The following is a 14,644-nucleotide window of genomic DNA, read 5'->3' as shown; positions in this document are numbered from 1 at the left end:
CCTGCTCCTCCCTCCTTCTCTCTCTCCATCTCTCTCTCCTTTCTAAAATGAATAAATAAAAAGTATTAAAGATAAAATGTTATAAAGCACTGAGTGAAAGGTAGTCACTAGATTTTATGGGAGACTAGGAGAGAGGAATTTAAATTACTGTATCAAGCTGCACAGCTGCTCTGCATTTTTATCCCTTTTTTTTACAAATGAGGAAACTGAAGCTATGAGGTTAAGTGACTAAGGACACATGGCTACTAAACTGCAAAACTAGTAAAAGGGCTAACTTAGGTCCACTTAAGCCAGTACCTCTGCTCTTCCTTTATGTATTTTAAACAATTCACAAAAGAAACTTTTTTTAACTCAAAATAGGCCTTATAAATTTCTAGTTTTAGAAATTTTATAAGTAGTAGTTTTATAGAAAATGCTAATAGGCAAGGAACATAGCCAACTAAATTTCAGATTGTAATCCACCTCTTATTTATAGTTCAGATTGTTAGCTCATTTAAATTAGCTTTTGATGGACTTTTGTCTTTTAAGGAATAAACTAGCAAAATCCTGTTTTACTGTTTTTATGTCAACATCTGAAAATGTTCACATTTGTTTAAATAGGTGAAGCTGAGTCCAGAACGACATTTATACCCAATCTTTAAAAAAATGTGTGGAAATAAAGAAATATGAAGGAAGTTCAAGACTACAAAATTTACTGACCGAACTATAATGTACTGTTCATACCAATAATAAGAGTGGAGAAAGACCTCTTTATTCTGCTAAATCATGATGGAGGCAGAAGACCAGCAGCAGTGGAAGAGAACCTTTTACTCAGAATTACCTAAAGTGGTGAGAATTCAGCCACAGAATTCTAGAGTGGTTGCTAATTATAATGACTTCTGTATTGTTTCTTTTCACAAAACAAAAGTAAATTTTATAGGTATAATTTGTAAACTTTGAAAGTTATATAGCTAATCTAGTAGGCAGTTCACCTAGTACGGATTGTAAATATCAAGTACCTGGTATGATGATATGAATCTAGTGCATGCTTGATATGTTTTTACTGATTATATTCTTTTGTTTTTACTGATTGTATTCTTTTGTTTTAGGAACTACATGCCCACTTGAATGGATCCATTAGTTGTAATACCATGAAGAAATTAATAGCTAAGAAACCAGGACTTAAAATCCATGATCAGATGACTATGATTGATAAGGGAAAGAAAAGAACTTTAGAAGAGTGAGTTTGGGGAGATTGTAGACACTTCTTTTTTCTCTGTCACTATTTTGAGATTGTAAATAGTATGTAAGAACTCAGATTTTAGTAGTTAAGGAATAGGGTAGCCATCTACTATAGAGAGTATAACTTGACATATAGCATTTTTTCCAGTTGTCAGACTGTTGACAATATTTTAAATGATTTATGTTGTTTGTGAAGTTATACTATATTGGAATATTCTTTAGACTTGAAAGTATAGGCTTATTGACTTTTTTTCCTACCAGTGGAGTGGGGTAGAGTAGGGGTGGAGATTGTGATGGAGAAGGGAAACTAGTGTTTTCCACTTTAAAATATCAATAATGTTTTATTTCCAGTTATTTGTCTTTACAGATCAATGTAATTTTTGAAAAACCTATTCTATAGTTCTTTATAAATATAGCATTTCTATTAGTCTAAAATCTATTCATTTAATTGCTTAATGGGTTTATCTTCAGCTTTTGATGACTAGAGTATGTTAAAACTTTTCATTCATGTTATAGATGTTTCCAGATGTTTCATATTATTCATCAGCTTACTACTAGCCCTGAAGATATTTTAATGGTAAGAAAAGAATTGTTTTTAGACAAGTTTAAAAAATATTAAGTAATTTATGCCCTTGTTGCATCAAGTCTGATGAAAAATATTTTCTGCTTTTTAATGTCAACTCTTTTCAAAACCAATGTAAGACATTTGCCTAAGAACTAATATCAAAAGACTATGGTTATTGTAAAAGATAAGAGGAAAGAACTATAATATGTTCTGTTAGATGGAGGACAATATGGAGGAGAAAATCTGGTCATGTTTTCCATAATATTTGACCACAGAAATGTCATTGATAAGATTTTATCCCTATTGCTTGGAAAATTTTTCCACTGCCTAGGTGGACATTGTAGAAAGTGAAGAAGTTCAAGAAGTGCCTAAAAATTTAATTATTAATCCCTAGGGAAATTTTACCTTTCCTGTGGGAATGAAGGACTAAAGGACACCACTGTGGTTTCTTATCTGAAGCTCCATGATATGGAAGACCAGCTTCTGTATCATTGATCTGACAAGGATGGCGTTTTAAAATGTACTCTTTGTCGGAAGCTAAGCAGGGTCGGGCCTGGTTAGTACTTGGATGGGAGACCGCTTGGGAATACCGGGTGCTGTAGGCTTAAAGTCTACGGCAGGGGTCCCCAAACTGCGGCCCGCGGGCCACATGCGGCCCCCTGAGGCCATTTATCCGGCCCCCGCCGCACTTCTGGAAGGGTACCTCTTTCATTGGTGGTCAGTGAGAGGAGCATAGTTCCCATTGAAATATTGGTCAGTTTGTTTATTTAAATTTACTTGTTCTTTATTTTAAATATTGTATTTGTTCCCGTTTTGTTTTTTTACTTTAAAATAAGATATGTGCAGTGTGCATAGGAATTTGTTCATAGTTTTTTTTATAGTCCGGCCCTCCAACGGTCTGAGAGACAGTGAACTTGGTCCCCTGTGTAAAAAGTTTGGGGACCCCTGGTCTACGGCCATATCACCCTGAACGCGCCCGATCTCGTCTAAAATGTACTCTTTGTAAATGAAGAGAAACAAAATTCTGTCAGTGTTCTTAATCATTAGAAAAAAGTGCAAGTAAGAAGTATAACCTGTGTTTCTGGAGAACTAACTTTTGACTGGTAAAGAAAGAATTTTACTCCTTGGTCGAGATTGATCTTCATGATAAACAGTAAATGAATCACCTTTTAGAGGTGAGTTGAGTCTCAAAATTTAGTTCAGCAAAAGTTGACTGAGCGCCCATAATGTTCCAGTGCTGGAGACTGGTAGATATAAAGATGGGTTGACATGGTTCCTGCCCGGGAGGAATTTATAGGTAGGGCTGAATCTGGCAGACACAGATGTGGACATGGGGTAGGAATGATTCCACAGGCCTCGCTGTGCCTAGATAAATCTTTCATTGCTTTCATTTTATACTTGCTAGCAACCTTCTATTATTCATTTGGTTTTACAGGTATATCACCACAAGGTGAAGGGTGTCCTGGATAGTAGATATGATCACACTTTAGTCAATGAGAAAAACTGCCACTTCACACCCTCATTAACGGATAGGCTTCTGCATTAATCTCCTGTGAGGCAGTGTAGAGTGAGTTGGGGTCTTTGGGCCTGAAGCAATGAAAAGACACAAACGAGGCCCACAATCTGATGATGGCAAAAGCAGCAATGTGGAGTTCCTAAAGAAGTAGGGCCATTGGGTCTAGTATGTGGAGGTTGCAAGCTGGTGATCGTGCTGGAGGAAGCAGTGGTGACTCTCTTGGTATAAGAGTATCAGGTGATTTTTGAATTCTATTGTGTTCTAAGGTGTATAGTCTGAGGCTGATTCTCCAGCCATCTGGTGAATCTGAACCACCCATTGCATTAATAAATTTCTTTAGGGCTTTAATTTTTTTTTTTTAAGTGAGAGGAGGGGAGATAGACAGACTCTCGCATGTGCCCTGACTGGGATCCACCCAGCATCCCCCTTCTGGGGCCAGTGCTGGAGTCAGCTGAGCTATCCTTAGCTCCTAAGGCTGAGGCTCAGACCAGCTGGCTATCCTCAGCATCCAGGGCCAATGCTTGAACCAGAAGAGGGAGAGGAGGGGAAGAGGGAGGAGAAAAGAAGCAGATGGTTGCTTTTCATGTGTGCCCTGATCGGGGATTGAACCCAGGATGTCCACATGCCGAGCCAACACTCTGTCCACAGAGCCAGTCAGCCAGGGCTGGCTTTAATTTTTAGGGGACAAAAAAAAGGTGAGTACCAAACCTTGGAGTGCAGCCCATTATCCACTGAGGTAGTGCCACCCATTAGACACTTTGCACAACGAGTCAAACCCTATTCCTTTGCCAGGACACTGCACTTACCTGCCCATACACACTTAGTCAAAGCAGGGTAAGATTGAATACCAACTGTAAGGACTAACTAGGGCATGTTGTCATAGTATCCCCCACCTGGTCCTTTTACTTTTAGATTTGGTATTTTGGGGGATTGATGGCAGAGTAGGAAAACATACCTTCAGCCTTTAGATTTCATTTACCCTGATCATTTAGTAATTTTGTAATTTTGGATTGTTGAGATTTGTGTTAAATTGGATACAGTTTAACTCATATTTATCTCCCCCCCCCTTTTTTTTTTGCCCAAGAGTATTTTTCTTAAGTACCTCTGGTAAAAATTTAACTGCGCTTAAAGAATTTCTTGAAAAAATACAACTATTTATAAATAACTTAAATAAGAACCTAAAGCCATGCCTTTAAATGGCACATCAGTAAAGCCTAATCACATTAGCTGTTTGTTTCCAGGAGTACCTTTCTAGGACTACACACTCATAGATGCTTTTAACTGGTTTTAGCTCTGCTTTCTCTGTTTTATCACTAGGAAATAGAAAAGTGGTTAAAAGGAGAGAAAACAAAAAGTGTGAATGATCTACAGATTTGGATTTAATGTGGAAGTGAGGGGGGTGATGGGAGATACTGGAAATTTTGCAGTTCTGTCAGTCTCCACTAGGGATGTGACAAAGTGGGTAATCTTAACCACATGGAAGATTTCTAACATGCCTTGCAAATCAAATTTAATGAGTGAAATAAAGCTGTAGCATTTGGCACTTTCATTGGGACCCTTACACCAACATTATCAGTATTATGTACATGGCTTTTATTTTCAGGTCACAAAAGATGTCTTTAAAGAATTTGCAGATGATGGTGTCAAGTACCTAGAACTAAGGAGCACACCCAGAAGAGAAAGTGCTACAGGTAGAATTTAATTCCTTCTCAGCCAGTGTACTTTTTCTGTGTACTGTGTGATCATTCATGTGTTTACAAGTTGAGAATATGAAGCACTTAGTTTTCTCTATTGTAAAAGTAGAATCAACATTCCAAATCTTATGATGTACATTTATGATGTACACTATTAACGAGTGAGTTATCCTTTAAAAAATTGTCAGGTATTATCTGTAGGGAAATAGAAAGACCTGCAAAAATTTTGTTTGTTATTCTTGGTTGTTTTTCTCACTCTGAAAAAAGGATGTTTGTTCCTTAAAAATAAACTAATTCTTGTTCTCTGCATAAGAGCATTTGTGAGGCAGTGCCACTAAGTAGATGCAGAGTCATGTTTTGTGACAATCATTGAAATGAGGTTATTCAGTCACTTCTCAGGGACTAATAGAAATAGTGTCTTAGGCCAGGAGCAAGCTGTGATGCTGTGATGTAGTGAAACCTCTCTGGATGGAGAGGAGCAGGTCTAGTTGTGGTCTGGAGAAATTTCCTGGGACCTTTTTTCCACAAGAGTGGAAATATTATATAGTATCTTTTGTGTCCCTCTTAGCATTTTGTCTGTGACTGACAGGTCATCTTGCACCCTGACATGTGCAGCCTGGTCACTATTCAGGGGGTAAAATTTTTGCAACTACATTTAGTAAAGTAAGTGTTGACAACTGGGACAAGCAGAATATTCTTATCTTGCATTTTTAAACTGTAGGATCATTTTCAAGTTATGGTAGTGAGGGTAGTGAAAGGGAAGGATAGAAGAAACCTACCAATTATTGGAGCTAGTTTGCTCTTGAGAGATTCAAAAAGGAGGTATTAACCTCAGTATGTAACAGTAGGGGATTGTTAAATAAAGCAAAATGGAATATTAGGCAACTATTAAAAATATTGCAAATACACTTTAATGATATGAGGATATATATGCTCAGAAGATAGTGTTAAATGACTGAACAGAATACATATATACCAAGTAGCATCCCATCTATTCAAAGTGTGTGTGTGTGTGTGTGTGTGTGTGTGTGCCTAGAAAAACAAGAACAGTGGTTATCTTTGGGTGTTGGGATTATATGTTATTTTTATTTTTCTTCTTTATAATTTCCTGTACTTTACTGGAGATTTCCCACCAAAAGTAAGCATTTTAGAATTGGGGTACAAGAGTGTTTTAGAGGGGGTGGTTCTGTAGAGTACTCTCTTATAGCCCCGCCAAAGAGGAGGACTTAAGCACCCAAACTTTAAGAACATCTCCAGTGCCCTGGATGAGAAACACTGAGCCTGAGTAGAATTGAGGAAGGAACTCAAGAGAAGATTTTAATCTAAGCCAGCAGGAAAACATTATGCTAACAGAAAAATATATATATATTTTAAAGATATGCTTTGGAAAAAGACTTCTTGTTCTTTTGTTAGAATATTAAAATTTTTTCATAGCAGTTTGTGAGAGTAATTTTATGTCTGTTGAATCTAAAAATTAAGTTTTTAATGGACTTGTATTTTGTATGTCTTTTTTCCATGTTATTTTTATAGTACTTCATTTTTCCTCCAAATTTATTAAAGTTCAATTATTATTTACTAAAATATATCTATAAGGGCTGTGTTTTATTTCATCTTTAACTATGCATTTGTCACAACATAAAGTAAAAATACAGTTGTTGCCTGACCTGTGGTGGCGCAGTGGATAAAGCATTGACCTGGAAATGCTGAGGTTGCCGGTTCGAAACTCTGGGCTTGCCTGGTCAAGGCACATATGGGAGTTGATGCTTCCTGCTCCTCCCCCCTGTCTCTCTCCTCTCTCTCTCTATCTCTCTCTCTCTCTCTCCCCCCCTCCTCTCTAAAAAAAATGAATAAATAAATAAAAAATTTAAAAAAATGTCTTTAAAAAAAAAAATACAGTTGTTCACATAGGGATGCTAATGTTGAAGGATGAGCTAGTTGATGATCTCTTGACATGTTTTCTTTGTGTCTTTTCCAGGAATGACTAAAAGAACTTATGTGGAATCTATACTTGAGGGTATAAAACAGTCTAAACAGGAAAACTTAGACATTGATGTTAGGTAAGAAGCATTGTACCTTAGTCATCACCATTTAAAAATCTTACTGTGAACCTGACCAGGCGATGGCACAGTGGATAGAGCATTGGACTGGGACACGGAGGACCCAGGTTCGAAACCCCAAGACCACTGGCTTGAGCATGGACTCATCCAGCTTGAGCACAGGCTCACCAGCTTGAGTACAGTGTCTCTGGCTTGAGTGTGGGATCATAGACATGACCCCATAGTTGCTGGCTTGAAGCCCAAGGTCACTGGTTTGAACCCAAGGTTACTGGCTTGAGCAAGGGGTCACTCGCTCTGCTATAGTCCCCTGATCAAGGCATATACTAGAACACAATCAATGAACAACTAAGGTGCCACAATGAAGAATTGATGCTTCTTATTCTCTCCCTTCCTGTCTGTCCCTCTCTCTGACTCTCTGTCAAAAAAGAAAAAAACCTAGACTGTGAAAATTTTACTACTTTGACCATAGATATAGTGGGTATAGTGGATTTTTATATATCAACTAATAACTGATTTTTATCTTATAATAGAAAAAAGACCCAAGAACCCTATTCTTTTTTTTTTTTTTTTTTTTTTTTTTTTCATTTTTCTGAAGCTGGAAACAGGGAGAGACAGTCAGACAGACTCCCGCATGCGCCCGACCGGGATCCACCCGGCACGCCCACCAGGGGCGACGCTCTGCCCACCAGGGGGGCGATGCTCTGCCCCTCTGGGGCGTCGCCATGTTGCGACCAGAGCCACTCTAGCGCCTGGGGCAGAGGCCACAGAGCCATCCCCAGCGCTCGGGCCATCTTTGCTCCAATGGAGCCTTGGCTGCGGGAGGGGAAGAGAGAGACAGAGAGGAAAGCATGGCGGAGGGGTGGAGAAGCAAATGGGCGCCTCTCCTGTGTGCCCTGGCCGGGAATCGAACCCGGGTCCTCCGCACGCTAGGCTGACGCTCTACCGCTGAGCCAACCGGCCAGGGCAAGAACCCTATTCTTTAATGTTGAGAATGCAATTTTGAATTTATTCATGTGGCAATAAAATTCTGAGTAGAGTTGCTGTAGTGAGGTATGGCTTTCCCGTTGCTCTTCACCTAAAATCTGGACTTCTTACTGTGGCCTCCAAGGTCCCACATGATCTGGTTGCATTTCCTATTTCAACAGCCTTATCTGGAACACTTGTCACTTATTATGCACTGGTGTCACTGTATCCCAAATAGGCCAAGACTGTCTCACCTCACTCAGCACCTTGGTACTTTCTGTAACTTTTGCATATCCCTGGATGGCTGGCACCTTCTCATTATTCAGGTCTCAATTCAGCTGTCACTTCCTTGAGAGGGGCTTTTCTTAACTTTATCTAAAGTGTCTCCTCAAATCTTCTAGTCACCTCATTTCTTTCCATTATGGCAGTATTTTTAACCAGATTAGAAATTATCTTGTTTTATTTGTGTATATATGCTCACCCACTAGAGTGTAAATTCAGTGACGCCATGAACCTTGTCTTTTAACTCACCACTACACATCCTGTACTTAGAAAAGAACTGGCACATAGGGCTCAGTAGGTCCTCGAAAGAAGAAAGCTATAACATTTCTGGCTATAAAAATCTCAACATTAAACTTAATTAGATAAATACCCCAATTAAAAAAAAACACCTAGAGACAAGAAGAGAATTCAGAAAAGAAGATGTGCAAATGGCCATTAAATGTATAGAAAACTATTTAACTTCACTAATCAGATCATTAAAATTTTTTTATTGATTTTTAGAAAGGAGAGGGTAGGAAAGAGAGAGAAACATTGATTTGTTGTTCCACTTATTTATGCATTCATTGGTTGATTCTTGTATGTGCCATGGCCAAGGATCAAACCCACAACTCTGGCATATTGGGACGATGCTCTAACCAACTGAGCTACCTGGCCAGGGTAATCAGATAATTTTAAAAAGAAATATTACAGTACCATTTCAAACCCTATATCCCCCCAGAAAAGGTAATAACTAGTGTTTGTGAACTTACACTTTGGTGAGCATATGTAATTAAAAATACCTCTCTAAATAGAAGTATGTATGATGATCTATAAAAATAATTTTCCCCTTTGACCTAGTAATTCTCTTCTAGAAATATGTCCTAGGGAAATAGATGATTTATGCATAAGATTCTTCATTGTAGTGTTATTTGTAACAAAAAGTAGAAAACATCCTACAATGTCCAGCAGTCAGACAATAATTACATTGTTATGTTCATATGATCTATATTGTTTTCAAACATTACTTAATGACAGGGGAAATTGTTAAGTAAAAAAAAAAGCCTGATCAGGCAATGGTGCAGCGGATGGAGCATTGGACTGGGACATGGAGGACCCAGATTCGAAACTCTCAAGGTCAGCAGCTTGAGTGCAGGCTCATCTGGTTAGAGCAAGGCTCACCAGCTTGAGCCCATGGTCGCTGGCTTGATCAAGGGGTCACTCGGTCTGCAGTAGCCCCCCGGTCATAGCACATATGAGAGAGCAATCAGTGAACAACTAAGGGGCTGCAACAAAGAATTGATGCTTCTCATCTCTCTCTCCCTTCCTGTCTGTCTGTCCCTACTTGTCCCTTTCTGTCTATCTCTGTCTCTTGTCACAAAAAAAGCCACTGCATTTTATACATAAATCAAAATTTTGTAAATAAGTAGATAAACTAATAAGTGCTGGAGGAAAATGACACAGTGTTAACAGGGAGTCTCTGAATGTTAGATACCTTGTAGAATTCTTGCTAATATATATATCAACTATTAGATACATGTTAGAATATTACTGATTTTGTAACCCTTATGAAATGATAGCTCTAAGCTTCCTGATGAAGGAACATGCTACCATCAATTAAATACTCTTGCCAAAAAATTGATCTGATTAAGCCTCTAGATTAGGTCCAATGTTCAATTTTTAGGAAATACAAGAGACAAGAGAACATGTTAGTAACACAGGGTTTTAATCAGCAAAACCCAGACTGTGGGCAATGTTATAGGACAAAAGATCTGGGTTTTTTAGGTCTTATTTATCCATTTTTAGAGAGAGAGAGAGAAAAGGGTGGAGGAGCAGGAACATCTACTCCCATATGTGCCTTGACCAGGCAAGCCCCAGGGTTTTGAACTGGCAAAGTCAGCATTCCCGGGTCAGCACTTGATCTATTGTGCCATTGCAGGTCAGGCTGATCTGGTTTCTTCAAAAAATAAATTTAAGGCCTGATCAGGCGGTGGCACAGTGGATAGGCATTGGACTGGGATGCGGAAGACCCAGGTTCGGGACCCTGAGGTCACCAGCTTGAGAGCGGGCTCATCTGGTTTGAGAAAAACTCACCAGCTTGGATCCAAGGTCACTGGCTAGAGCAAGGGGTTACTCCGTTTGCTGAAGGCCTACAGTCAAGGCACATATGGGAAAGCAATCAATGAACAACTAAGGTGTCACAACGAAAAACTAATGATTGATGCTTCTCATCTCTCTATGTTCCCGTCTGTCCCTCTCTCTGTCTCTGTAAAAAAAAAAAGGGAAAGGCAGTAGATTAAAAAACAGCATTTGACATGCATTGTGTGAACACAATGCATGAATACAATGTGTGAACACAATGCATGAACACAATGTTCAACACAATGTGTGAACCTTTAGTTGGATTCTCAATTAAACAAACTGTAAAAAACAAGTACTTGAACAAAAAAACACGAAACAATTAGAAATTTGAACACTAACTAGATATTTGGTACTATTTAGGAACTTAAGTCTCATTCCCTCTAGCGAGTAAGATGTCGTGTCAGTTAGGCTGTACATTTCCTATAAGTAAGATGTGCCACCATAACTCTCTGGCCATTCTCAAGAGTTGTCTTTTTTATCATATTAGTTTTCAACTGTGTTTTTTTCTTTTTTTTTTTTTTTTTTTTCATTTTTCTGAAGCTGGAAACAGGGAGAGACAGTCAGACAGACTCCCGCATGCGCCTGACCGGGATCCACCCGGCACGCCCACCAGGGGCGACGCTCTGCCCACCAGGGGGCGATGCTCTGCCCATCCTGGGCGTCGCCATGTTGCGACCAGAGCCACTCTAGCGCCTGGGGCAGAGGCCACAGAGCCATCCCCAGCGCCCAGGCCATGTTTGCTCCAATGGAGCCTTGGCTGCGGGAGGGGAAGAGAGAGACAGAGGGAAAGCGCGGCGGAGGGGTGGAGAAGCAAATGGGCGCTTCTCCTGTGTGCCCTGGCCGGGAATCGAACCCGGGTCCTCCGCACGCTAGGCCGACGCTCTACCTGTGTTTTTTTCATATTAAAGATATTTGATATCAGTCGACAGGAGAGATGGCCCTTCAGGGGCTAAGGAGACTGTTAAGCTTGCTGAAGAATTCTTCCTTTCTACTGAAAATACAGTTCTTGGCCTTGACCTCAGTGGAGACCCTACAGTAAGTTATTTTTCCTAAATACATTTTATTTCTAAAAGGTCAAATTAGTTTGTGGGATAAGTATTGTCTTGAAGCATCCTGGATTCTCCAGAGGTCCAACAGACTCTGTGTGGATGAAGCCCTATTCTGCCCCAGATGACCAGAATGTCTACAGCAACTGTTCTCAACCATAAAAAAGAGAAGATTTGCATGACTATGATTATTTTCTCCATTCTTCTAAAGATTGTACACAGCTAGTACCGTTCTATATACATAGAAGTTAATTCATTTTATACAGTGGAGGTCTAATGCCTAATTATGACTAGAGCTTAATTATCTCATAGAACCCCCAGTTGAGAAAGGCTGGCCTACAGTTTCTTGAATGTCAGATTCAAGCATGGTGTCTTATCCATGGCACTATTGTTATTTTGGAACAAATAATTCTTTGTTGTGGGGACTATCCTGTGCATTGTAGGGTGTTTAGTAGCATTTCTGCCCTCTATCCACTAGATGCCAATAGCACCCTCCCAGTTGTGACATCAAAAAATGTTTCTAGACATTGCCAAATGTCCCTGGGGCTGGAGGGGGGTGGGGGACAGGGATTGCCCTTGGTTGAAAGCCACCGAATCAGTCCCATAAAACTGGTTCTTATACCTTTGTTTAAATTTGGTCTGGTCTCCTGTTGTTTCATCCATCCATTTGATAGAATTTTTCTTTAGTATCATGTGGGTTCCTGAATCAGATAAGTTCTTTTTTTTTAACACTAGATACCCTTCCAGAAATAAAATTTGGTGACTGCTATATCTAGTTTAGCTAATTGACCTCAGGTTCACTGGTACGTAAGATTCTTGAGGGTAAGGACTATCTTTGCCAGCTTTCCATTCCCCAGTGTCAAGCTCATTGTAGGTGTTGTATAAACAAAAGGTACAAATGAATCAATCTGCTGTTTTTTTTCTGTAATTATTCTAAATCCTTTGTGTATTGGGACAGAGTACCCAGTTCCTTAGTTTGCCCAGAGTTCTCATACATAATTCATTTTAACTTTTATCTTAAAGGCAGGACAAGCAAAAGATTTCTTGGAACCTCTTTTGGAAGCAAAAAAAGCAGGTCTGAAGTTGGCATTACATCTTTCAGAGGTAAGTAAGATTGTAAAATAAGGCTGGAGACAGTAGATTACAATGGAAAATAATCATCTTCTTTAAATGGGTAAAAATATAAGTGGCTTGGAAAAACATTTTTAGAAAGGGAAAGTAGAAATACTTTTTAATGTAAATTATAATGATAAAGGCATGACTTGCTTTAGTCCCTCATGTTACTGGTTTTGTGGTTCCTGGGAGGATGGCTATTAATTTCCAGTACAGCTGTGTCTTTTAGAGACAGCTTCATGACATCTTGCTAAAGAAGATGCATGAGCGTTGGACTGGGACGCAGAGGCTTGAGTACAGGCTCACCAGCTTGAGCAAGGGGTTGCTGGCTTGAGCATGGGATCATAGATTTGACCCATGGTCGCTGGCTTGAGCAAGGGGTCACTCGGTCTGCTGTAGCCCCCCAGTTAAGGCACATATGAGAAAGCAATCAATGAACAACTAAGGAGCTGCAATGAAGAATTGATGCGTCTCATCTCTCTCCCTTCCTGTCTATCTGTGCCTGTCTGTCCCTCTCTCTGACTCTCTGTCTCTGTCAAAAAAAAAGAAAAAAGAAGATGCATGAATTTGCATCATCGACTTTGTTTTTGTTATTAGCAAGCTGACATCGCCAGAAGCACCAGTTCATCTCACTTGTTTTTGTAGGGGATGGGATCTGAATGTATCACTTGCAGTGGCAAGAGAGGAAGTAGCTTATCATCATTTTATAAGGCTCAGCAGGGAGATCAGCTAGCTGCCTGTCATCAGTCCCCAGCTCTTGGCAGCATAAGCAAGTGACAAGTAACGTACAGATAATGGTGAGAGTACAGTCACTTTTTTAAGCATGTCACTGTGAGTCAAACAAGAGGCTCGACTATACTTTCCCCCATTTTACAGATGGCTTACTTTCTTCCTATTCTTTTTTTTTTTTACATACAAAAAGCTGTACATAATATATTATAACTAGATGAGTTTGAATTTGTTTCTTAAGTGCAGGAAGTAATACTTAGTCTACTTATCTCTTGGGTTATCTTGAGTATTAGGTGGGGTAATGTATAGCATTTGAATAGCACCATGATTTAAATATTAAGGAAAAAATTGGAGCTTCTTGTCATTACTGGTTTTTATGTCTACAAGCAATGTGTCAGTTAACTAGTGACAACTTAAAATCCAAGTTCTGGCCCTGGCCAGATAGCTTGGTTGGTTAGAGCATCATCCCAAAGCACAGAGGTTGTTCGATCCCCGGTCAGGAAACATACAGGAACAGATCAGATCGATGTTTCTATCTCTCTTCCCCCCCCCCCCATGGAAATCAATAAATATATAAAAATTTTGAAAATTCACTTTCCATGTTTCCACACTCTGATCAAAAGTCACTCTTAAGACGCCCTCTAGTGCAGTGGTTTTCAACCACCAGTCTCAGTGCCCGTCTGCCAGAAATTTCATGCTGGGCTGCTAACGAGTTAACCACCCTGATGTTGTATGAAGATTATCAACCCAATGATTATAGGGTGGATGAAGACCACTGCTCTAACTGACCTAATACCTGTTTGAGGCAGTTGGTCAATATAATGAAACAGCCAGTCTGTGTCACTGTACCCAGTTATCTCTGGTCTTTGTGCACAGCATCAAAGCTCTTTACCTTAGTTTCTGTTCTGTTCTTGTTGATCCATTGTATACAAAACATTTCATTTCACTGCATTATTGGTATTTGCTTTTTAGGCTTTTAGGAGATTAAAAAGCACAGCTAAACATTTTCATGGTGGTTGTGGTATGTATGTAGCTAGCCTTGTCAAAATAAAGCATGAGCATACTGTGTGTGGAACGAGTTTGGGCCCTGGAGTCAGATGGAGGCAGATTTCACTCTTCTCTCTGTCATTCACTAGCTGTATGACCTTGGAAAACTTTTGTTTAAAATACATTGTATTTTTAACTACAAAAGTTATATGTATCTGAAGAAAATCCAAGTGGAAAGAACTCTTCACATGAAAGGTCCCCTTCCCATTTGTTGTTTTGTTTTTTATTTTTTTTATTGATATGCAAGACATGGGGGCAGGGGGCAAGAGAGAGAAGCATTAACTTGTTGTTTC

The 14,644-nt window shown here is 39.4% G+C and overlaps 1 protein-coding gene across 3 annotated transcripts in view; it reads left to right on the top strand.

The window, feature by feature from the left end:
* The window catches only part of ADAL (adenosine deaminase like), a 34,792-nt gene that overhangs the window by 5,061 nt on the left and 15,087 nt on the right, over nt 1-14,644 (top strand). For all 3 annotated transcript variants that reach the window (XM_066276881.1, XM_066276883.1, XM_066276880.1), the window contains exons 2-8: nt 601-828; nt 1,089-1,219; nt 1,738-1,798; nt 4,906-4,993; nt 6,972-7,053; nt 11,325-11,451; nt 12,486-12,566. In XM_066276881.1, coding sequence (XP_066132978.1) covers nt 766-828; nt 1,089-1,219; nt 1,738-1,798; nt 4,906-4,993; nt 6,972-7,053; nt 11,325-11,451; nt 12,486-12,566 — 633 coding nt within the window. In that variant the 5' untranslated portion in view covers nt 601-765. The remainder of the gene's footprint in view (nt 1-600; nt 829-1,088; nt 1,220-1,737; nt 1,799-4,905; nt 4,994-6,971; nt 7,054-11,324; nt 11,452-12,485; nt 12,567-14,644) is intronic.

Source organism: Saccopteryx bilineata, chromosome 4, assembly GCF_036850765.1.
Source record: "Saccopteryx bilineata isolate mSacBil1 chromosome 4, mSacBil1_pri_phased_curated, whole genome shotgun sequence".
Lineage (NCBI taxonomy): Eukaryota > Metazoa > Chordata > Mammalia > Chiroptera > Emballonuridae > Saccopteryx > Saccopteryx bilineata.
This window is presented reverse-complemented; position numbering and strand designations above follow the sequence as displayed.